The sequence below is a fragment of the Patagioenas fasciata genome, chromosome 1 (assembly GCF_037038585.1).
Source record: "Patagioenas fasciata isolate bPatFas1 chromosome 1, bPatFas1.hap1, whole genome shotgun sequence".
In the NCBI taxonomy this organism is placed as follows: Eukaryota; Metazoa; Chordata; class Aves; order Columbiformes; family Columbidae; genus Patagioenas; species Patagioenas fasciata.
This window is the reverse complement of record NC_092520.1, coordinates 25602950-25628771: the sequence shown is the minus strand read 5'-3', so window position 1 is coordinate 25628771 and position 25822 is coordinate 25602950. Positions and strand designations below refer to the sequence as shown.

The window sequence follows — 25822 nt, the reverse complement described above, 5'->3', positions numbered from 1 at the left end:
TGAAATGCTAGTGCCTCACAAGGCTCACTTGAGACCCTCTAGTTCCTTTCCAACATGGGGGACATGCTGCTCCAATGTGTGTTTGATGCTTTCAAATTCCTTGCTCTCCTTGTTGTTCACTCTTCCATACTCACTTCATTCCTAAAAATATTCTCCCAGAAGAACTCCCACAAAATGAACTGTTCCTCGGCAAAAAAATGGAAAGGAGATACATAGATCATCAAGTTTAGTTGCAAGCAATAGTGTAGCAAGCTTTTAGCCCCAAACACTACACAGTAATATCCACTGTATGTCCCTTTTTTCCCCATGTTTGTGGCGTTTTGAGCCATTAAACAAATCCTGAGACCTTTAACACAAGAAAAAACATCCAAATGCTCCAAACATTGCAATGATCCACAGGACTAAAATAGGAAATAACAAAGATTATTATCAGAATCCTAAACCAATGCCACAGAAGGCAAATTATTTAGGTAAAATGCCCTAAAGATCCTGGGACCCTGGCCACCTTCCACAGCACAGAGAGCAGGAAAAACAAGGCCCAACAAGAAACATCAGGGTTCCCTGACCATGTAAATTCCTTCCTGACCACCAGTCCAGAGCCTCCAAGACCAGATCCCATGGACCAGTGCCAGTATCTCATTCATACCTACGCTCACCCTCTCTGGTTTCTACAAACCTATTCCAAGTTACCAGTTATACAGGAAACATTCCTGGCTAGAAGAGTATAACTTGGGTAAAGTGGGATCTGACTGGTGTAGTTCAGGGTTTTCGTCTTTCACGTCATAACATTACAATGCTGTTCCTACAACCATTGCACAAGCAACCAATTTTGAAGTGGTCTCTATTTCATTACCCTACGCTATGCTATGGAAAAATGCTCTTTCTAAGCTGCTCTGTACTGCAGTTTGCTAGTTCTAACATCCAGACTCAGTATGACTGTGCCAATTTGATGCTGCTTTTATTAGAATTTTTCCCCCTTTCACGAAGCCACCTCCTTCAAGTACCACTTTTCTTTTTACCAGAAATAGGAAAGAAGAGGGAGATAAATGACGGAATAATTACAGTTTCTCACAAAGGTGGCACAAGCAGTCCACCTACAAATATGAGACACAGGGTAAGTACCACAGTGTGAGAATTCTGTCCTGACAGCTCTCAGACTGTTTCATTTCTTTCATCACAGAATAAAAGGCATCAATCTGCAGCTTCAAGAAGTCTGTCATATTGCAGCAGGTTATATAGCAATTTCACAAGGGTAAACTGACCCAATTTGAAGCAGTGGGCACTCATCCAGTGAAAGAATACAGAAGGTGGTGTCTGAAATAACTGACTGACTCACTATACCAAAATGAAATTTTTCAATATCACATCAAAATGGAAAACACAAGATTTTCCACAGCAAAGTAAAAATAAAATGACTGATTTATTTCCCCTAGTTCTTAACTTCTTCTGGGAAAGTGAAGTATCTCCCTCAAATATTTTAAATTCAATGAACAGACAACTTTCAGTTTCACAGGTTTTAGATCTTTCTGACTTGTTCTTATTACATTGTATTACTTTGTGAAAGCACGAGGTGTTAAGAATCTGAGAAAAAGCTAGCTGATATGACGGGGGGGGGGGGGGATGTTAGTAATCACAGCTGACTATGTAGAAGAAAAAGAGGGATGTCTTATGCTACCATGCATATTATTAAGATGCAAAACTGTAGCTGAATCATATTCCCACAGCTCTGTTCCTTGCCCTGCTTGGTATGCGGCAATATTCCCTTCTCACTCAAAACAAGAGGCACGTTCATGGCTGGGAAGGAAAGCAGCAGGATCAGCTGAGTTCAAGAGCTGGTTCAGTGCATTTCCAAGGTCTCACGCTGCAGAGGTGCTACTTGAATATGAGAACTCACATTTTCTTCAAGTTAAGAGGAACACATCTGTTCATCTTGCTAATTTATTTAACTGCTCGAAAGTGACAGTATTCTCAAAAAAGCTTAAGGGAAATTCAGTTATCACTTATTTTCTTTAAACTCCTTTGAGAAACCTAGCCTGAATATAGCATCTCTCCCTCTTTCTTTTGCAGGTTACTCACTGCCCCCTGTTCCCAGTGCTGGTGGCAATGTGAGGACAGCAAGTGGAACATCATAAGCCAAGACAGACTCTCGGAATTAGGCTCCATCACTGTGAAGCATGGTTTGCGATTTCATTAAATCACCAGTCATGTTCCTCAAAAGAATTAATATGACATTTATAAATAAAAATGAACTAGAAAACAGCACATCTTTGGGAGAATCCAGGCCATTTCATTTCATATCAAGTTTAATTTTCAGTGCTAAATATACAAACAAAAATGCAGTACTGTCTCATAAACCCAGCTCCTGCATTCCCATCATTGCTAGTCACCCCCTCATCTCATCAGCTCCTCATGCATTGTCCGTTTTCCTAATGCTCCTCTTTCCCACCACCCCATGTTTTGTTACGACTCTTTCTGGCCTGGATTTTGCCCCCGATGAAGTATGTAACTGGTCATTCTGCTGTGCCAGCTCTTCTCTCTCCAAACACCTTGTCCTGTGACAGGAAAAGAAATGAAGAGTGAAATAAGTGTATTACAAAAAAAACATGTCATCACTGTACAGTCAGAACCCAGCTGAACTTTCATCTCAAACCTGAGGTCAGAATTATTGAATTGATTTTGAAGCAAAATGTTATTACTTACAAAATACAAAACAAAAAAATAACCACTTAGCCTGACAATACAATATATTCCTGACCTACTTTCTCAAAGGGAAATAAATGTTGCATAATTCTACCATTTCCATGAATATTTGAGTTAAGACACTATAGTTAGAATAATTAATCAATAACTATGTTCAGCATTTCCATGCCTGCAGCAAAAATGAGATTATTCGTTAAAATGCTGAAAGTTAAATAAACAAATTGGGTAAACTTTGCCCTCAGCTCTGAATAACAACTGATCCAGTGGAGCTACTACATATTCAAAAGAACAAGAAAAAAGCTGAATGGGAAATGGCATTGGAAAATCACAGCGAACTCTCACCAGAACGCGTGACCAACAGCTACACGTCTGCCCCCTCTCCCCACCAAATCAGTTCATGTCTTTTCTACAAGCAGGATCAAAAAAAACAGACACTCCTATCTTCCCAACTGTAAAGCAAATAGCTTTTAAAATATAATCCCAGTGGTGCCAACATTTTCTAGCCTTTCGTAAGGGCATTAAACTGATTAACCTACAAAATGACTCCTGGGTTGACTTTTGGACTCACAAAATAACAAGGCATTTCCATAGTATAATCTCTCCTGGCCAATTTTAAACCATTCAGCTGTCTTTAGAGATGACTTAAACTGACTAAAACAGAAGTCAAAGCTCAGCTGTTATCATGAGACCTGAAGTGCAAGTAACAAAATCATCATGTGCAGACTGAAGTGATCGTCCACTGGAACGGCGCGTGGCTCCCTGTCAGCCCAGGCTCTTGCACGTCGCAGGGTGTCATGCAGCACTCCTGGCCTTTCAGCATCCCAGGCTGGACCGAGCCTGCAAAAGCCCCTGTGCTTCCCGTCATGAAGAAGTCACCGAGCCCCAGCTGGTCAGTGGGACTGGAAACATCCGTGGTCCCAGTCCCTTGGCTCCTACACCAGCTGTTGTGAACAGCATCTCTAAATACTTCAGTAACTGTGAGAATTTAGAATATGGTTTTTCTTCTTCAGAATCAAAACAAAGTTAAACTTTAAACTTTTGCAGTTCTCCATAACACAGAATGCTATCTCTTCTCAGACTAAGCATACGTAAAAATGACGCAACTTAACTGTGCTTCAATTTGTCCAAATCCAGAGATTCTTAAATTCTCTTACTCCAGTGTGCATTTAGATGAACCCTCCCTGGCAAATCTCCAGGGACATATATCACAAATTTAACAGGCCAGGCTTCTTATGAGTGTTTTCTGCTCTTAGGGCAGTGCTGAAGCTGTCACAGCAAGCCAGAAGTTGCTATCACCATTATCCTCAACAAACTGTCTACTGCTCATTTTTTTTCCATTGAACTACACTCTCAGAGTTTAAATTATGCCAGGTATCATTGTGCTATGAATTTGCAAGCAAAGAGGAAGAATACAGGTTGCCAGTCCTGCCACCTCTACTGCCACCAAATGTATCAGGAGTCTTTTAAGGTGCTGCAGCTGTCCTAAAATAAGATTTTCGTTCCCACCATTAACACTGAAAGGCCATTCCAGAAACTTTTCTCCAAGGGGTATCAATGACTTCTAATAGTCAATCTAATTTTACTGATATTGAATTTTTATCCTTGTGTGTGTGCATATTGTCCTTTAAATTTTCTTCCTGTCCTTTATACTCCTAAGTATTTATAGAGAGCACTGGTGTGAATTTAATTCTTCCTCTTCCTTGATATCATTTGCCTCCTACTCATCCCATTTTACCAAAGGCTCCAGTTCCTTGCCACTGCCAATCTCTCTTTCTCCTCTTGTGCTTATTTAGTTACTCTTCCTTCCTGACAACTCGCCTTTGGTTTCCACTGGCACATTTTCTCTCAAGTGCTGTAATTCTCTTCTTCTTCCAGATGCCAGTCTCTTCTTTCATGTTTTATTCATGGTCATATTCCATGGGTCATCTTCTCCCTCAGAGATCTGTCTAGTCTTCACTTCAGTAACTTCCTAAACAACCTGACATGTTTTATACAACCTTATTCTTCTGTTCCATCATATTCTCAGACTTAATCTAAAATCAGCACTCACATTTTTACCCAAGACACTCTTCTATTATACAAGCTTTTACAGGCATATATTCAAACATGAGTACTTTTTATTTCGTACTTAAAATAAATACTTATTCTAGAATTTGTACAGCCTGTCATAATTGTATATGGAGGTCAGCTCCCCTGCTTCTTCAGAAGCACTTCTTCACCATTTCCTTTTCTTTATTTTTACCATCATGGAAAGGAAGAAGAAAATATCTCTGTGTACTTTTCTTTACTTACAAGTCTCTACAAGCAGACGACTTTGAATTGTTGGCTTCTTGGCTTTTTTACAACTTTTCCAAGATCAGCCTTGTACCTTCAGGTTAAGTTCAGCAGTTTCACAGCTCATCAGCCAACAACCAAACAGACAAATCACACACTCAGTTGCAAGGAGCCCTCAAACTTTGCCAACTACAAACTGTAAACCACAAGACATTACAAACTGGAGCCAGGCAAACTACAGAGCATCTACATGCACGTGTCTGTCTGCCCTTTCCTGCTCCTCCTAATGTAAGAAAGATATGTATCACAGTCACCAAAACCAGTTAAAATGACGGCACCCTGCACTGTACTCTATTCACTGTCCTAATGGTCCCTGCTTGCCAACAGTACTGCCAGCTATATATGTATATTCACTGCTTCTGTCTAGTTGAAGAAATACTAAAACACAGGGGAAAAATGTTCCCCAGAAAGAGAAAGGAGATGTTCCTGGGAAGCAGATGCTGTTATTTAAATAGAGAGTTAATAACTGTGAGGAATGAAGCTGGAGTAATTGCCCAAGCAACAGACCTGCCAAGCCCCATTCTGATTTAATTTCTACCAAGACAAGTGAGATCATAGTTTGACCTTCTAGAAGGTGGGCATGTGGTGAGCAAAGCAACTTTCTCTTAGGTCACAGGGCTGTTTTTGCCTCACAGAAGACAACACTTGCAACAGAAAGACTGTCTCTGCAGTTTCACCTGCTGATGGCTGCTGAATAGAGGCTACTACTTGACCTATCATGGGAAAGCTCTACGAGCTACTTATCTTCAATCAAAAGGGAAGGACAGGGACTAAAAAATGGTGAACTATCTTAAATTAAAATACACATTTCGCTCTGCAAAACCTGAAACTAGGCTTTATTTTCCAGGTCCCAACAATACCCTTAAGTAAGGGCAGGAATTAAGCCCATCAAGTACCTTAAGTACTAGAACCTTTCCACAGAATCAAGATGAAATGGAAACTGGAAGAGTTCATCCCGTGAAAGCATGCACAGGAGCACAAGTCCTTGGATGCACTTTACTTCAGATTCCCCCAAACTGTAACAAATACAGGATCACTTCTGCTTGAGGAAAGAAGCTGAAGGGGAGAAGAACATCTCTTACTTAATGAGGTTTTATTACTGTAGAATGAAAAAGTATCAAGGAACAGACAGCTTAACACTCACATATCCAGTGAGACTTTGTAAGATTTGAATTTTTTGTTGCCTATGTAAATGCCCTTATCTATATCAAACTGCTGTTATTCAGTAGTCATTATCTTTCTGGCACTGAGCAGAGCTCTGCCTAACATGTTAAATGAAAACTTTGATCTTAAATGAAAAGCACACTATTTAAAAAGGAAGCATATTAGGTTACCTTGGATAGGAACCAGAAGTATCACATAGGTACCTCCAGCAACAGTTACTGCAACAAAAATCAAGCACATGGCACTTAAAAGAGGATATGAAAATACAGATTTTGGGCTGCCTATAGAATTAAATACAGAGATTCATAGCTATAAAAAACACATCTACTAAGCACTAAAATCCTCATATTTAAAAGGGACCCTCAACAAATCGTCATTCTCATAATAAACAGCAAAAGAGTTGAGGTGGGACTTAATATACCAATGGGCTTGACTTCATGCTCTTCCACACAGAGAATAAACAAATTCTGCTTCCATCTCACTTCGGTCATCAGTGTAGCATTTCCAGGTCCTGCCTGTTTTAATAAGATTTCCTATAATCTCTGAAAAGCTTTTCAAGTTATAGAACCCCTACACTTGAGGGAGGTCCACTCTTGCTTTTCCGTAACACCTTAATCTCCATGTAGTCCTGATATTTCTATAATTAAAGATCAAAGCATTCTGTAAAGATAACATACTGTTTGTTTGTTTGTTTGTTACAGTAGACTATTTGAAAATGACAGCCCTTTTGCAAATGTGTATGCAATCAGGTAGAAACAGCAAGGGGAAAGTTACTATACATATTCTGTCTTTCAAGCTAATTTTAATAAAATGAGCATACTTGAAACCCAAATTCCTCGGTTTATCACATATTAAAATGAAACTCTATTCATTTTTCTTTTGATGATTAAAGCTTGATAAAGGTATGCTATAGCTTTTAGTATAATTTGTGAACATAATATAACTATACATGGCTACCTGACACACAACACTGCAGCATCAGAGCTGAATCTGCTCTGTGGTTGAACTGCACTTGTTTGGCATCTCTGACATTTGAAAGATACCTGATTCAAATGAATAGTGATTAAAATAATCACTACTGCAACACATTATTTGCAAATATATACCACCCAACTGACACTCAAAGCCAGAAACAGAACGGATTTCTTCTTTGTAATTAACTCTTAAGAAAGCAAGAACAGGAAAAAAAAAAATAGAATACTATTACTTAGAATTATTCCTTCTTTTTCTGAAAATTCTGTATGTCTTCACAACTTTAATGAACCGCGTTACTTTCAGGAAAATCCAAAATCACTCCATTAGCACTGAGTGAAAGTTTGAAGGTTGTCTGAATTTTCGAAGAAACGATACACACTGAGGGAAGACCATTCTCCTGTGCTGCAATTACTGATACTTTATTAGGTTTAGCACTGAAGGTCAACAAAATAGTACTTACCTTTTGTTTTGGAATGGAAATCAGTCTGTTGCTACGTGACTGGTTTCCAGGCAGCAACTCCACTCACTTCTTCGGGGAAACGACGTGTTCTTCTGTTTCTGCAAATGCTGTTTATATTGAGTAAATCCAAGTATGTTCAATTCAGGCAATATACTGTGAACCAGTAATGAAAAAATGCATTTGCAAAAAACAGAACATAATACAATGACCCCTCTCAACTCCTATTCAGAGAAAGAGATGCATCACATATGTGATGGATTTCTGGCATTACATTTTCTGGCTGTTGACTCGAAAGAATACCAACTTTTATAAACTATACTTGATCCATCCAATTTATTTGGTGAACAAACACATAGTTTTCTCCATTTCTCACCATGTTTGAAGGGCTTAGGCATATCAAAAGCGACAAGTGTCAGTGGAAATACTATGAAAGGGCAAAGTTTTGACTGAACATTGATCAACATCCCTCAATAACAAAGCAAGGATGCATCCATAAAATATTTTTCTTACAATTTTTTACACTATTTTTATTTGCTCTTTACAAAAAGTGTCTCTTACTCTGTCCATTTAGCATCTGTTATGACTCGCTTGTGGAAGTTCAGAAAAGTGCAAGGTAATGAAAAATTCAGTACAATAGGTTTAAATCAATTCAAGCTAAATTTAAACATAGTCATTCAGATCAAACTTCATTGGCCTGTTTCCGTCAACCCTGAATTGAACAACTTGAATTGAATCAAAATCTTATTTGATCACTTATTCAGATAATAACTAACTGGGAAAGACAGAGCCTCAAATCCACATTCATATGTGCTGGATTTTAAAGAACTTAAAGGAAATGATTTAGTCTTTTAATGTAATCAGCATCTAGTAAAATAAATTAGTAGACATCAGCTTTCACTAGCTGTTAAGCTTTCCACTTATGAGGTTCTTTGGTTTGAAGAAACGGGGAAAGAAGATGCTTAAAACTGCATATTTTAAATATGGGGAAAAAAGACAGAAAATATACATATTAACAGTTAGTCTGCTCATTTGCTAAGAACCAAACATTTATGACACCATGTTTTATCCTTTGAAAAACAAACATGTTCTACAAGTTCAATTTCCCAGGGGAGAAAGGGAAAAAAGAAAAAGCTACAAGAATAACATAGAGAAGGAAAAAGTATTAAGAAGAAACCTGGGAGCAGACTTTTGGGGTAATGATGTAAGACATCATTAGATCATTAGGGGGCTAAAAGATTGTTTGGGGTTGTTTGTTTGTTGGGTGGGGAGCTTAGGAATGATACAACCACATCTTTTCCGATGGAGCTGTGAGGACCATATTTCCCAGCAGCACCACCTGGTGCTACACAGGTTCTCCGGGTTACGGGATGAAGCGGTTCCACTGCACAGCCTTCTGATCCAAATCACAGCTACATGTGTTCATGAGAACTGACCAAACGCACCTACAAAATTATATGCAACCCACAGACACACATTAAAGAACATTATTCAAGTTGCCAAATCAACCACTCAGAAATTATATAAGAATTTAATTTGCACATGGAAATGTAATTCACTCCTTACCATAGGCAGTATGACAATCTTTCATTGCACGATTACACACACTTTCTCTACGTGTATCAGGCTGTGTAGTCAAAGAAGCCATACTCTGGAGCTTTCTACACCACTGTTTGCACAAGTTAAAAGGTTTAACATCAATACGTTACAGAGATGTAAGAAGGAAAAGGAGGATCTCTGTGTTGAAGCTGTTTGCTTCTCTGTCCTGAAGAATCAGGCTCTGTGTCTGTTGAAGAGTCCCACCTGGAGGAGTCAGGGATCAGAGCCCTTCTGCATAAACTGCACGTCCCTTATTTTCTCTGTAAGTGATTTAGGATTTTGGGATCTGATTTGTAGAAGCGTTGAAAGTGTAACTGACCAATATTCTAAAAACATCACGTAGGAAAAGGGCACTAAAAATCAGTGGACACTTGGGGTATCAATTGTATCTGTGCTTCAGTTTCTCATTCATGACATGGAAAAATGATACCTTGCTGCTTTACACTGTTGTCCACTAATTGTGAAAAACCTGAACTAGTCACTAGGACAAAACTAATCCTGAGGTTCTGTCACTAAACAAAGCATTGGTAGACTTCTTTGGTTTAATTATACTTTTTACATGGTGAAGGCAAGTCTATGCCTCAGTTTCTCACCTGTTAAATAGAATAGAACCTTCCTTCTCCATAGGGCTTTTATGACAAGATTATGAGGGACTCAGACACTACAGTGATGTGGGATATAAAGAGTCAAGACAGGCAGCACTGTGTAAAAGCCAAGGACAAAAGAGGTGTTTGTCTTTATTTGTCTGTTCACAGAGCCCTGTATTAATTCAGGTCTGAAGCAACAAATTCAACAGAGTGCAGGGGGAGGAAACACACAGAATATGAACTGACTCATTAACTGCTCATTTTGCACAGCAAAGAAGGGGCTTTGGAAAAAAAAAAGTAAAGTGACAGTCAACATTGCAACTCCACCTCGGTGAGCCTGTGACCCTTGGAGTTGAACGATTCCAAGGTCTGACAACCTGAGTGTTCATATTTGCAGCTCTAATTAATTATTTTGTATGATGTCTGTAGGAAGACAGAGAAACAGAGCTTCTGCTCTCCAGGGCCTGTGCTCCGCACACCAAGCTGGCAGCTCATCTCCTTGTGTGCAGCCCCACTGCCTTCAGAACAACTGCACAAAGTCTAGCAAATAACTTACTACCAACTATTCAGTGACTCTATGAAAAGCATAACGGCCACTGATAGGTGATGAAGCCTTGCTTCAAAATTTGGTGCTAATTCTGCAAGTGCTGAAATTTAGGAATAACTTTACCCATAAGCAGACTTACTTCAGCAAACTGTACAATCACAGTATGAAACATGGTCAAGTACACCCCAAGGTACTAAACGAAGAGGTCAAATGTTTCAGGACTAGGAATTTAATCTTAATTTTCGCCTACATCTTCCCTACCTGTATCTTCTCTTGACTTATTTGTAGCATTAAACAATGCAAAGATAATGGCTGAAAGGGGCAAAAAGTAGAATAAGATGTGCGTCAAATGTTTTCTCAATGCTCACATCCCATATATGATATTAATAGTCACTAGGATGTAACTCCTGCCGGTAAGTGTACACTGAGCAGATGGGCATTAGCAGCTTGTGAACACATATTAAGGTACAATAGATCACCTTAATGGCCACACTATTCCACTTAGGCTGGATCTTTTCCCCTGTCACTGAAGGGACTTGTACACACTTCTGCTGAATTCTCCACAAGAATCTACAATGTTTGATTCCAGCAAACATTACAATCACACCATAGATACACTGCATAAAAATCATGTATAGCAAAGTACTTATGTGACTTACTAGACTACCTTAGGAGGAGAGTTTCTTTTTTTCCCAAGAAGTGTTCACATTGCCAAAAAAACCGATCATGTATCAAGAAAATTCCTCAGTATGACATTTCAGCTACCTCTGCCATCTCCATTAACTCAGTTATCAGATGCATGAATTCTCTCTATAGTTGCAATTAGCATTTCCACATAACCTCAGTAAACAAGTGCTGGAGTGCCACAGCTGAACACATCCACTCACCCACTCAGAACGGCATTCACAAGGACTGGGGTATAGGATTGAACAATTCTTCAGAACACAGAAAGTGCTTCACCTCAGCATGTTTCCTAAGTTGAAGTAACCTCAGACAGAAAGTTCCTGCGTCCCACCTATGACCCTCACTCACTGCCTTTAGCCTCTAAGTTGTCTGCCCATGCTCCCTCAGGCATGTCAATTTGGTTTCCAGGCCAGCAGCTGGCCAAGGATTGGGGCTCCACAACAGGGCAGGCAGACAGCGGCCCCCGCACCCTTCCCTGTGGCGTCACCTCAGGCTGAGGAGCCATGGGGCCCCTTCCCGCCGCCCACCATTACCTGCAGCAAGTGGTGGGCTGCCTGGTAGCCAAGGCGTGGGCCTCCCGGCACTCCAGGCGGCAGCCGCCCGGTGCCGTAACCGTGCCAGGCCACCACGTAGGGGTTGTCCATGGTCAGCCAGTAGCGCACCTGTCCACCGAAGTGTCGGAAGCAGAGCTCAGCGTAGTCACGGAAGAGCTGGGGCAGGACAGGGCTGGTCCAGCCACCAAAGGCATCCTGCAGGCCCTGCGGCAGGTCCCAGTGGTACAGGGTGACAACGGGCTCAACGCCCAGCTCCCGCAGGTGTTCCAGCAGCCGGCGGTAGTGGGCCAGCCCAGCGGGGTTGAGGGGCGCCGTGCCGTTGGGCAGCAGCCGCGCCCAGGACAGCGAGAAGCGGTAGTGGGAGACCCCCAGGCGCCGCAGCCCCTCGACATCGCGGAAGAGGTTGTTGTAGCTGTCACTGGCGACGTCGCCGCCCGCCGGCCCCGGCGGGGCGGACCCCGACGGCGTGGCCGGGCGGTGGGCGAAGGTGTCCCAGACCGAAGCGCCTTTGCCGCCCTGGCGCCAGCCGCCCTCCGTTTGGTAGGCGGCGCTGCCCGCCCCCCAGAGGAAGCCGTCGGGGAAGGTGTCGTGGAGGAAGAGCTGGTCCTGCGGGTAGGGCAGCCGGGCGAAGCGGGACCAGGTGCCCGCGCCCTGCCCCGGCCACCCGAGCAGCGGCCGCCCGAGCAGCAGCAACAGCAGCGGCAGCGGCGCGGCAGGGGCCATACTCCCAGCCGGGCTCCGCGACGGCGGCTCCCTCCTCACAGCCCCCCGCCACCCCCTTTTATCTCACCTTCCCCCTCTCCCGCCCCGGTGGGCACGGCTATTAATAATTACCTCGGAGCTGCCGACTGCATCCTTCCCGCCGGCTCCGTCGGGGAGAGCTGCCTCCGGGGGCGGGATCCAGGGGGTGAGACGGGGCGTGCAGAGAGGAGAGCGCGGCAGCGGGCGGGGGCTCCTCGGGAGAGAGATGCACCCTGTCCCCACATCGGGGTCGCCCCTGTTACCCCCCCCCGACCCCTCGGGGTGGAGATCCCCGTCCTCGGGCGTCAAGGGCGGCCCCCGCAAGCCCCCTCCGCCGAGTATCTGCACCTGGCCGTGGCTCCCGTGCCCCTACTCGGAGGCGGGACCCCTGCCGCTGCCCAGCACCCTTTCCCCGAAACGGCTTTTCTGAGGAGCCCACTGAGAGACTCGACGGCCGAATCCATCCCCTCCAAGGAGCCACGCGTAGCCCCATCCCCAGCCCCGCGGTGCCGCCGGCGGGGAGCCCGGGGACCGGCGGGCAGCCCGGGGACCGGCGGGCAGCGGCCCCTGCGGCGCGGCCGAGGGGAGGCAGTGATCCGCGGGGTTGGCGGTGAGGAGAACAGAGGAAATACAAACATTTTTCCTTCAGCCTTGGCAAAAGACACCACATCTGCGATCTCTCATGTGAAAGTAACGACAGAGAAACTCGTTGTCCAAGACATCATGCACTCACCCCCCTAGTAATTCATGGACTGTCACCTCCCAGTAACACTTTTCTTTTCTGGAGTAGGAGGTTGGTATATTTGGTTGTTTACTGCATTGAAAACAAGTTTCATTTAGAAATGCTTCACATATCTTTATGGAAAGGAAACAAACTGAGCTAAGTTTGATTACTGAGTTACACTTTTTAACAAGAGTGTGTGGGTGCAATGCATGGACCTCTCTTTTAAGGCAGGGTTTGGGCTGCTGTTCTTGTCTCCTTCGGACAAAACACTTCGACCAGGGCTGCAAAGCAAGAACTGGTTCCACACGTTGCAAAAATCTGGTATTCAATTGCATGGACTCTAACGTGAGTTGGGAAGTTGAAGAATAAAACACACCTACTAGATGGGTTGCTAAGGACAGGAAGATGTTCCCAGGAGATAAAGTTGTTTAACCGTAGAATGAAGGCATTTGGATAATTTCATTTTATATTTAGAAAATAAACTTCCTCAGGGGAAGATTAGAGGTAATCGCTAATAATGAGTTGATGGATTTAAATGCCAGCTGTGAGCCACTGAAGATTTCTTCTAGCAGGCAGGATGGGCTCTTGCACGTGCAGGTAGGGGGTTTGCTTTGCCTGTTTCTAAAACTTCCAACTGTCACCTTTTCTGCACTGATTAGGTTTGGTTTCAGGCATTGTTTTGTGGTGTTTTTATAGAAAAGACCAAAGATGTAGAGTACAGGATTGCAGTTGATCTTCTGTTAGTGGTGATTCATTTATTCCTCTGTTAGAGGGATGAAGCTCTGAACAGCCCAGGGGACCAGTGACATCCCTTTCCTAAGGGGGGAAGTTTGTGGGTTGGGAGTTGGGGATGGCAGGCCCAGAACCACGCTGGTCTTTGGCTGCCAGGAGTTTGCTGTGCAGTCTGACAAGCTGCTGAAATTTGACTACAGTGTAAGTAAATGACAGCTGGATCTGCAGCAAGAGAGCTAGGTGTTTGTTTGCATCACCTGGTAGTTACTTGCAGAAGCTGGAGGTTAGTTGTTCAGTGCATGGCAGCATTGCTGTAATTGTCCCTGCGCAAGGAGCAAAGGGCCAGGCACCAGCACTGACCTGACTTCAGTGGAGGTGTAATGCCTTCACTGGAGCTCACTGCTGAAGTATTTTGAACGTTGGGATGTAGAGACATGCCTCAGAAATACCTCAGCCTAAACCAGGGTATTAGTGATGCTAAGTCCATTGCTGACATTAAAGGAAAAAAAGGGGAAAAAAAAAAAAAAAAGAAAAAAAACCCACAAACAAACACCACATCCTTGGGTATCTGGAGACGCAAGAGATTTTAAAATATATTTCGATACACTTTCTTTTCATTCGCTAATTATCAACTAAAACCTAGATCAATCCTATTTACACTTAGGCAACCTAAAAGAAGGCACTTAAGTGAAACCCCTTCATTAGGAGCTTGTTTCTTCCAGAGCCTCTCAACACTCAAAGAAAAGAAAGAGCCTCATGCTGTTAGTGTTAAGTCAGCCTAGCTAAGATCCTTGTCAACTTCTGGAGATGGCTGCCTTCTCCAAAAACTATCTAGGAAGCCTAAAGTGACTGTGCCCCTGAAGCAAGAAGCCCATTTTTGAGGGAAGAAATCTGACTAAAAGTTGCTGGCACAAAGCTGTCACTTCATCTGTATGCCTGTCAGATGAATTTTTTTTTAATTTTTTTTTTATTTGTGTGTGTGTAAATGTCAGAAAATGTTCACTGTGGCCTTCAGTTGCTTGTTTTTTTCTTCTAGAGAAAGCTTGTTTTCGTGTTTTCGGGCAACACAATCATCCAGTGCTCTGAGCCAGTTTTTTTTTCTAGCAGTCTAACAAACTCTGTGTAATATTAACCATGCAGAAAGGTCAGCCAAACACTTGCAGACGTTCAGGTCTCCCTCACTGCTCCTTGAGTTCAAAACATGGCTCCATCATGTCTGTGTTGCTGAGCAAGCACATTTCCAACTCTGCCCCAGTGCAGCAGATCAGGACTTAACTTTCAGTCTCTTTGTACTGGTAATTATAGAACGTTCAACTTTTGATAATGTGTATAATGGATACTCTATTTTCATTAGGTTGTGCACACAATCAAACTCAACAGCATTCTGACTGAGCACCTCTGTTTCTAATCCCAAAGAGGCTGAATCTTCTGGCATAGCTAATTTTAGGTAAAGTAATTCTTTTACTGCTTTAGATTCATTTAACAGCTTTCCCTGGGGTCACATCATGCATTGACTTCAATGCAGCAAACCCCTTCCTCATTTTAAAGTCTCCCCAGCAGAGCTAGTAATCTTACACTGGTGACATCTGTGCTCCTCACTGTGGCAGAACAAGCGGCCTCAGTGCCTAAAACAGCTGTCTTCTGTTTTGATACCCTTTCTCTGTTCACAAGCATACTTCCAAACATATACAAGCATACAGTCAGTTGAAAATAGCCTTGTGTAATAGATTTATACCCTCAGCATCCCAAGACATGAAACTACTTGCTACCAGTTGGGGACACTTCTTAAAAAAATCTCCACCTGAATTAGATTTGAGCATTTTCTCTACTGCTTCCATTGCTGTATAACAATAATTCTTTATTCTGTCTGTTAAATGCAAACTGCTAAGTTGTCAGATTTTACTTCCACTTGCTGATGAATAGCTGTTCCCAGTGGAAAGCTGTGCAACAGCATTCTAGATTTACCTTCGTCATCCCTGCCGGAACATCACAGCCTGCCAGGTAAATAAGCTCTTCCTCAGTTTTCTCAGGGAATCTGCAAGTCCAATTTTCTTGAAAAAATGCAGCCTTCCATACCTATTCCTTCTTTCTTCTCTCTTGGTCAAACTAGTTATATGCATTCACTGTACATTCAGAATAACTTTAAAGATAGCTGGCAACTGACTGTATTGAAATTAGAAACACAATGTTGTCAGGTCCAAAATATGCCTGCTCATGTAATGAATTAGCATAGGGCTGAGTAATGCTTGGGAAGATGTCAAATCCTCCTTTAGTGTAGCTGTAAGTACCAAATCATTCTCATCTCCACTTTTTTTTTTTTTTTTTTTAATAGTTGGAAAGGGTGGTAGAGAACCTGAAATGCCGTTTTTGAATCCTGGGGACTCTAGTCATCTCCTATTTCATGTGTGACCAATTCTTTTTATCCCATAAAGGACTCTCCTTTATTCTGTGGTAGGATCTAGTGTGAGGTAGGAAACTAGAAACCTAAACTCCAGCTGTTTTCTCTTTACCTTTTTGTAACTGTATCTCCGAGAAGTGGGCAAATCCTGAGCATCCCCTTGTAGGAAAAGTGGAATTCCAAATTCTTTGGCCCTTCTTACTTTGGAAGGTGACAGAGACTAATTTCAAGGCAAGTCTAGAAATGTATACTTGTGCTGGTTTTGTCTAGGATGGGGCTCTCTTTTGGATTTGTGCTGGAAACAGTGTTGACAATACAGGGATGTTTTAGTTATCACCAAGCAGCCTTATGCAGTGTCAAGACCTCTTCTGCTTCTCACCCCATCAGCAAGTGGTCTGGGGGTGCACAAGAAGATGGGAGGGGACACAGCAGGGACAGCTGAACCCAACTGACCAAAGGGATATTCCACACCATATGATGTCATGCTCAGCAGTAAAATTAGAGGGAAGGGAGGAGGAGACACTCAGCATTATGGCTTTTTGTCTTCCCAAGTAACCATTACATGTGATGGAGCCTGCTGTCCTGGAGATGGCTGAATGCCTCCCTGTCGATGGCAAGTGATGAATGAATTCCTTGCTTTACTTTGCTTGCATGCACAGCTTTTTTTGTTTTTGTTTTTACCTATTAAGCTGTCGTTATCATAACCCACAAGTTTTCTCACTTTTAACCTTCAGATTCTTTCTCCCACCCCATCAGGGGGGAGAGAATGAGCAAGCAACTGTGTGGGGCTTACTTGCCAGCTGGGATTAAACCACAATATTTTGTTCACATGGAGCAGGGATGACAATCCCATTGTAACCTAGGAAGGGATATGTGGTGTCTGGGTGCTTCCTCATACCTGGATGGCAGGGGCTGCAAAGACTTCCCAGTCTTGGAAATCCTCCTTCAGGGGAACCAGTAAACCCATTTCAAACCCCAAATCACAGAAGGTGATGAGGACAGGAAGAAAGGTGAAACCCCACCTTGGAATGCCATTTCATTGGAAATGACATCTTGCAAATGCTGTCTCTTGCTTCTCGTAGGCCACAAAAACCTCCCCATTTTCCAGATGATGAGACAAGAGTTTGTAGACAATCTCCTTGTCTTCAAAAAGTGCCTTCTGAATTGGTGGAAGAAAGGATGGGCAGAAGGGAAAAGAAGTTCCCTCTGTCCTGAGAAGGGAGATGGTGAAGAGGTGGAGACAGCCTTGCTCTTCTCCTGGGTAGGGGACAAGGGCTTGGCTGGCAAGAAGGGTAGAGATCAGTGAGAAGAGTCAGACGTGTTGGAGAGAGGACAGAAGGGTGTTCCTTGTCAAATCCAGCCTTGTAGCTCATAAGTCACAGTCTTCAACTCTGTTTTAGGCAGGACCTGAACCCGGGTTGCAGTGACTGAAAAAATAGGCCTGTCTCCCCAGGGTCTGCTGACCCTCTGTGAACAAATGAAGATGGGTGGCCAGGAAAGTTACAGACCAGAGGGAGTTGCCTGATGAGTTTTGGCACTTTTAGGGTAGAAAATCCTGGAAAACAGAGGGACTGCAACACTCACAAGGCTGAAACAGACTTAACAATTTAGATGGGATCTGGATAGACTGAATCTCAACACTTAGAGGTGCATACCTGTGAAAATCCCAGTTTGCAGTCTCTGGTGCTGTATAAAAAAAAGGAGCAGAAATATAATTTCACTTTTCTTACTTCTATTTTAATTTCTATTTGTGATATGCTGTTGTCATTTTGAAACCAGTTTTATTCAGTCTCCACAGGATGGGTCAAAAGCTTGAATCCTGTGGCTCAGTCTAGAGCTGACAGCACTCTAGAGACACATATGGTGACTTTTCTTACAGTCATCCTATCTCTTCAGTTCAGGCACAGCTGAAGCATTTCCCTTCACTCTTCAAATTCCTGCTATTTAAAAACCTTTGGCAAAATGCCACATCTTCTGTGAAAAGAAAGATCCACAGGGACTTAAATGAAGAAATAGAAAGTACTACTATTAAAAAAGAAAATGCAATGCTGAGTTCTATGTACATGAAAGCTGAATTTTAAATGCATTAAATTCAGTCAGGGAAGAATATCCTGTAAAATTACTTCTATCATCATATCTTTAGATCAGCTTCTGTAAGTAAATTGATAAGAATTATGCCTGATAAAATCATACAGCAGGACAAGTTAGTGCTTATTAAATCTGTATTTCAATAAGCAGTTGAATGACAACTCTAGTTCAGATATTTATTTCTTGTTGGTTTCAGCTCATCCCAGTATTGGTATTCCTTACTGCAAGGCAAAGACTGGCTCACCAAGGAATAGTGCCAGTTTTAAGAACTATTGTAGTGTGTTAATTCTTTTTAAGATTTTCTGCCTAAATGACTCTTCTGCAGTTAACAGTTACATTACTTTCAATTGAACTGAGCTGAAACTTTATAAACTAGTAATTTAAACTATATTGCACTATCCTGCTATGTTACTAAATGTACATGCAACACTGGTTGAAAACACATAAACATTTTTCAGGGCTACAGGCATATGATACTCTTTAATAAACACAACTATTACATTATACAAAATTAATTTTGACTGAATAGCAAAAACGCAGTCTCTGTACTGTGTGAACTGTGTAGTACTGAAACATGGTTTATAGCCAACTGAGAAGCCTTTTAGCCTTTTGATGCTGCTTCATACTCAAATAAATATACTTGGGAGCTATTCCCGGGTACTCTGGCAAGGCTTTAGTCCTGTGTTTCCAAGATTGGCTCAAAATCATTGGGAAGTCAAGACGTTTATTACCAGAAAAGTTAGTGTGCACAATTTAGGGTCTACCTCTTCAAATGAGGTTGAGGAGTTGAACCAGATTAGGCCAAGATAGACTATGCTGCAATGGTCCAGTCTTGAAAAGTAGACCTCTCTAATAAAAGAAAAAAGCTCATGAGGATTATTGCAAAGAATTTCCCCTCTGAGACAAGAAAGCATAGATACATGGCCAGCAGCCAAAGCATTTTGCATTAAGTATTTCATCACAGCTGCTATCCAGAAGAATTGGTGAACTACTTCAAAAAGTGAAAATCAGATAATTTCCATAGTAAGTTTTGGGTTATTTTCTGGTGTTTTGTTTTGTCATTGTTGCTACTTGTTTATTTGTTCATTCCTGTACTTTTCTTGCAATTTTTGATCATGTTTTGAAGAAACAGCTATTTACCTGTCACACTGCAAAGCGGTAGTCACCAGCCTGTAGGCTTCTAAAAGCAACAGCTATCCAAGTGATCTGGCTCCGTGAAAAGACTGGAGGAATATCTGCAGGTTCTTGCAACATCCTGTATGCGGGTCAGCAGCAGAGACTAAAGCACTTTTATCAAGGTTTGCAGTTATGAAATTTAAAGCTAGTAGCTAGGCAACTAAGTAATGAGAAGCCTGAGGCTGTCTGGTAGGTGATCAGATACTAGATTAACACATGGGTGTCTGTAGTCTATCAGCAAATTAAGAAGCTTATACAGGCTATATGTCTGTCAAGGTTTAACCTCAGCTAGCAATTGAAACCACAGTAGCCACTGGTTCACTCCCCACCCCTCCTCCAACTCCAAATATGAGAGAGAATCAAAAGGGAAGGGAGAAAACTCATGGACTGAGATAAAAACAGTTTAATAAAATAACAAAATAATACTAATATACTGCTATTAATAATATATATAAAATTGAAACAGAATATAAAATAAAAGATATTCAACACAATTCCTCACAAACTCCATCTGCACCAAGCAACCAGGCCCAGAAAGAGAGAGCGAGCACCCTGATCCCAAACAGCTGATCATGGAGAGAGAGACAGAAGAGGCCAAAAAGGCAGAAAGGCCTAGAGGTCAACTGCAAAACAGCAGAACAGCAAAAACGACAAAGTAGAGGAACTCCCAGATGAACTCAACCAGAACTGGGCAAAATAGGAACGGGTCTCCCTAGCTGGAAAATCTGACTTGTTAAATATGAAGTATGATGCTAATGCCATGGAATATCCTCATTTATCAACCTGGATGTCAGTCAAGGTCTGCCCCACCCATGTCCCCCTTCCTAGCTGCCTCACACCTGCAGATAGAGAGCTCAGAAAGACCTTTGTCTCCCAGACAACAGCTAAGGTAACAGTAAGTTCTTACATACTCTTAGTTCCAACTCAAACCCACTGGAAAGTTACCTGAAGAAAAACATTAATTCTGTCCTGTGGTGTTGTCTTCTTTTTCTCAAATGAAATCAAAATAATGATTGTGCTAGCTGGGGGGGGGGGGGGGGGGAAATATTTCTAACGACATTAATAAAATTTGAAGAAAATTTTCTCAATTTTGGTAAAACCAGCACAGTGTCATATGGAGGATGATGAGGATGATGTAAAGACCAGAAAACATCCAAATATGACAAAGATATACAACCTAAAGCAAACACACGTTGCTGGTAATGGCTGGAGCTTGCCTGAATATTTTCCTTATAGAAAAAATAGTTAGCCAATTAGATGATTCGTAACAGAGGCAGAGAGAATACGGTAGCTAATAAAAGGATGCTTGATATAACCTATGAAGGACTTGTTAAATGCGTGTAAAGAGGACTTAGATTCTAAGGATTCAGATTGCTGAAATCACTGCTCTGCTTTCACAATGCGGTGTTGTGCTGTGTCTACAAGACACATCTACCATTCTCTATGAGAATTCCCATGCCCAGTTGATCTGTGGGGCCGGGCAAGGCTAAGCAAGCTGGGCCACTGAGGCAGGCTGAGGAGCTGGGCTGGGGGATGTCAGGAACACCTTCAGGGAGCAGGAGTTGGTTCCTGCAGTGCTTGGAGTCAGTAGTCCCTCAAATAGCAAGAGTTTTGAGAGTGAGATGGAAACCCCTGGCATTATGAAACATGCTTTGTAGAAGTACTACAGTTAGGCATCATCAAGCAATTTCTCCATTTGGCTGAAACAGGGAAAGGACTGATATGGTACTTTTCTGCCTGAATTCTGTAGCTTAGTCACAGATACCAAGAAAAGTTAGTTTTGTAATTTTTTTCTTAATTTAGCATTTAAATTCCTGTAGGACTGACTTTCAACTGACAGAGATTCACTGAAAGGAAGGCATCTGTGTCCATTTCTCTTTATTATTTCTATCTTCAATTCAAATCATCTTTTACTTGAAAAAAGTTAATATTTTGAGGAAGATGATCTACTAGATAAATACACTTATTTTTCTTGCCTTTTTTCATTGCCTCCTGAGAGTCTCCTTTCTGCATGCGATGGCTTTTCCGGATGCTCCGTTACAGTGGATGTGCTGTAAGGGCAGAGCACCAATGCCTGCAGTGTGCGAGACTCGTCTTAGCATGTTTGCTGTTAGTATTTCAGCAGGCCAGCGGCAGTTTCCAGAGGATCACAAATTAAAGCAGAAAAATGGTGATTTGGTGAAAAAAGTGTGGCATGTGCCGCCGAAAAAAGCTAAGCAAAATTTCGTGCTGTATGGAAAACGTGCTTCCTGGGGCTAAGAGCATCCTCCAGACTTGTCTCACAGCTATCGGTGCAGTCAGCACTGTAAGACCCCGAGGTCAGAGAATCTGGTCTCCAGAGGTTGCAGTACTACTCTTGTCTCTTAAAAATGCTGACAGGCTCAGCTTGGTGGCAAAGGCTCCTCCTGGTTTACTGTCTTCAAGCCATGCCCCTTGCACACTCGTGACCTAACTGGCGAGGCGTTTCATGTTTGCCTGTAACGAGGTGTTGACACGACCCTGTGCAGCCTCCCTGGGGCTAACGTGAAATATTTTCATTTCTAACTCGTCTTTTACAGCGATCGAAACAGATCAGGTGTCTCATTTCACACATATCATTGCTGAGCTGCACTCTGCCCTCTCCCCTTCCCCACCAGGCCACACTATAGTTAACACAGTCACTTCTTCTACGAGTCTCATGAAGAACATCACACTCCACAGCAGTATCTTGCGCATGCTTTTACATTATTGCTTTAGCTTATGTTGAGGATTTCCATTTCGTTCTCTATTCACTGCCCAGGCTCACTTTGGCCAGTGTTTTGTCAGATCCATAAATGAGCAGTACTGAATGGTGCTGCAGAGTAGCCTCTTTACACTACAAATAAGCTAAATAAGTATGGTCAGGTGGTTATTCCTTGAAGAAAAGGTTGAAAGGCTCTTTACTGTATCTTTTATCAGCTTTACCTACTTCATGATATAATTAAGCTGGGTAAAAAGATTGAAACCGTTTAGTAAAGACTGTTTAAGACACTGTGGAATAGCAACATTGGTAAAAGCTCTAGTATGGTGTGCTGGTTTTGGCTGGGATAATTTTCTTCATAGTAGCCAGTATGGGGTTAAGTTTTAGATTTGTGCTGGAAACAATGTTGAGAATACAGGGATGTTTTAGTTACTGCTGATCAGCCTTACACTGAGTCGAGGGCTTTTCTGCTCCTCACCCCACCAGGAAGTGGTCTGGGGGTGCACAAGAAGTTGGGAGGGGACACAGCTGGGACAGCTGACCCCAACTGACCAAAGGGATATTCCACACCATTTGACATCATGCTCAGCAATTAGAAGGCAGGGGGCTGCTGCTCAGGGACTGGCTGGGCATCAGGTGTTTGGTGATGAGCAATTGTTTTCATTTGCATCATCGTTTTCATTTTGCATTCTATTGGGTTTTATTTCTGTCTCTTTGTTTTTATCATTTGTTTTTCATTACAATTTTTAAATTATTATCTGTCTTTATCTCAGTCCTTGGTTGTGGGGTGCTTAGTTGCTGCCTGGGGTTAAACCACAACATACGGGCGTAGGTATAAAACTACATAACTATGTCTTAGTTCATGTCTCTTCCAAAATGGGAATAATCTTCACCAACACATTAATGCTCCTTTAACTGAGGACCTGGATCCAGGAGAAGATCTCCGGATGGTAGTAAGTGCCAGCTGATCCACAGTAACAGTCCATCCAGGTATTTTTGGCGCATGGTCACTGTAAAGTTGTTAGCCCTTAAACGAAAGGCCACCCCTCCTCTGCCACCTGCTCCCAGGACCGCTTCTCGACCCCAATAGTCTCTCAGTACTGGAGCTAATCCAGGACCTTTCCGTATGCACCTTTTTCCAGTAACCCCTCCCCACATGTCCACAAACAGAGGCTGGCGGGAAGGAGGGAACAAAAGCAGAAGAGAAATGTGTGTAGAAGAAAAAGAAAAGTTAGAATAAATGTGATTTACAAACTTGGTAAAAGATAAAGAATTCCCTTTTCTGATACTGAAACATTAAAAAATTACCATCTTTTGCAAAGGATTTTGGAGTTTCTGTTCCTGTTTGGAATTGGCAAATGCTTTGGACACCCACAGGACCACTGTTCAATTCAAGTAATCCACCAGCCTTATAGGGAATGAAACAAGGTTGGTCCTGCCAGAGATACTCTGTCCTAAACTAACCTGCAGATTCAAATGTGCTGGTAAACAAAAGAAAGCTGTGGTGTGCTTGTGCACTCAACCCCTAATCACCCCACTGTTTAATTGCCGTTCTCTGGCTCTGCTTTTGAACAACTCTCTGCAAGACAAATCTGCTACAAAAGGGAGCAACCACAACCACAGTGGACCTGAACCAAATGATGTTCCTTAGCATGAGGCACAGGAATCAGTCTCTTTTATTCTCTTTTCTTTATGAGCATCAAAATGGCCAAAAGCTCAATGAGTCCTTTCTGTTTGGCACCAGGATTATATTTCTTTTAAGCTACACTTGCACCAATGACCAGTAAAACATCTCCATAACTCACCTAGCCTTCCCAACTGGTGTTCAATAAGGTCTTACTCCACCAGTTCCTGTTCAAAAGACACATCTGCCTATGCTCAAAATGCTGGGCAGATTTCTGAAAATGGGTATAAGCATTCATGTAAGTCTTTACAGACTTTTATTTCCAGCTTTTAACCTGCTGTTGTACTTTATCAGGTAAAACAGCTTCAAGTTGCACCAGGAGAGGTTTAGATTGGATATTAGGAAAAAATTCTGAACCTAAAAGGTTGTCAGCACTGGAACAGGCTGCCCAGGGAAGTGGTTGGGTCACCATCCCTTGAAGTATTTAAAAGACGTGTAGACATGGTGCTTAGGGACATGATTTAGTGGTGGACTTGGCAGTGTTGGGTTAACGCTTGGACTCAGCTAAGGGTCTTTGTCAACCTAAATGATTCTATGATTCTATGATCATGGTGCCTCCTAAGTGTTAACACCCCACACACAGATCTACCAGGATTCCTGCTGTGATGTGAACTCCTTTACCCTTCTCCACTCCCTTCCAAGACACTTTGAGCAATGCCAACATAGCAACAAAACTTCCCATCTCCCTATTTCTCAGCCTCAGAAATGTCAAGGATCAGGGTTTCATCCCAGGTGCCTGTTGACAGAGAGGATAGGGCTGGTCCATGTGAGGCCCAGGAGATTCGTGGTCCCTGGAACTGCAAGGGAAGGAAGATGAAAGAAAAGTTATTATCAGGCCAGCACACTGCACACTGACAGTGCAGTAAAAAGGTTTGCTAGTGGGCTCAAAAGTGTAAATAAAAGCTCTGATCCAAATACACTGAGAGAAGGAAAAAAAGTATTATATTATAGTAGTTAACCTATGTTACATACATGGTCTAAAGGAATAGTGTAGAAACCCCTGCAGTTACTATGCCTCAGACAGGTTTACAAACATTACTAATCCTCTCACTTCTGAGAAAGTTACATGACCATCAACAAGATAGGGAAAAATTAAGTGTTTGCACAACTGCATGACACATTTCTAAACACTGGTGATAAAACTGGTGCTAAGTGGTGATAACTTGAGATTACCATTATACAGCAGAACAGTTCTGTTTTTCCCCCATGGTTAGGTTTGCAAACTTTACCTCTAAATTCTCTCACACAAGTTTCCTTTGTTTTCAAGTCCCCTAAATTTGACAATACTTTGGTTGCTAGCATACTGTCTGTCATACTTATTAATACTATTTAATTGCTTCTTTAAAATCCCCAATCTGTCATCATCTTGACTTTTACCTAGAGTGAAAGTTTTTCTTGGTGCTCTGTAGGAAGAATGGAAAGTGAAGACATCATCAATGTGAATGTGAAGCTTTGGAAAGGGATTAAAGGCATCACAATAATACAAGTTGTTGTGGTGTTTATCAGAAGCTTCCAATAGAGGTTTGTCTCCAGAGCTCAAGACCCTAGTGATGCTACAGAAAGGTTCTCATTAAATATCCAAGTTTGGAAGATTACTTTAAAAACAAGTTCGGATAGAAGAGGCACAACTTTCTTTAAAGGATTGCTGAAAAGACTGAGACTGGCTTTTTGGCTAGTAATTATATATGAAACTCCAAGCTATTATATTATTAGTGTGATTTTATCTTAGTGTGTCATCCAAATTATATTTTATAGGATTTTCTAACGTAAAGTAATTCTGTTTTCTACCTGCAAGAAAAGTACTCCTTTCACCCAGCTGTGCTGGGAAGAGTTGATTTTCATCTATGGGTGAGAGAAAGTGGGGCTTGCTCTGCAGCCCAGTGCTCACAACTCACACATGCAGTGCAGTTGCCAAAGAGATGCAACATGACAAGAGCATCAACATACATGAAAAGAAAA

The 25822-nt window shown here is 42.2% G+C and overlaps 1 protein-coding gene across 2 annotated transcripts in view; it reads right to left on the bottom strand.

The window, feature by feature from the left end:
* KL (klotho) overlaps positions 1-12366 on the bottom strand; it is a 51540-nt gene extending 39174 nt beyond the window's left edge. Inside the window, exon 1 of one of the 2 annotated variants that reach the window (XM_065829877.2) lies at positions 11581-12366. In XM_065829877.2, the coding sequence (XP_065685949.2) occupies positions 11581-12324 (744 nt within the window). In that variant the 5' untranslated portion in view covers positions 12325-12366. The remainder of the gene's footprint in view (positions 1-11580) is intronic. The other variant, XM_071804744.1, reaches the window with a different exon arrangement.
* Between the last annotated feature and the right edge of the window lie 13456 nt (positions 12367-25822).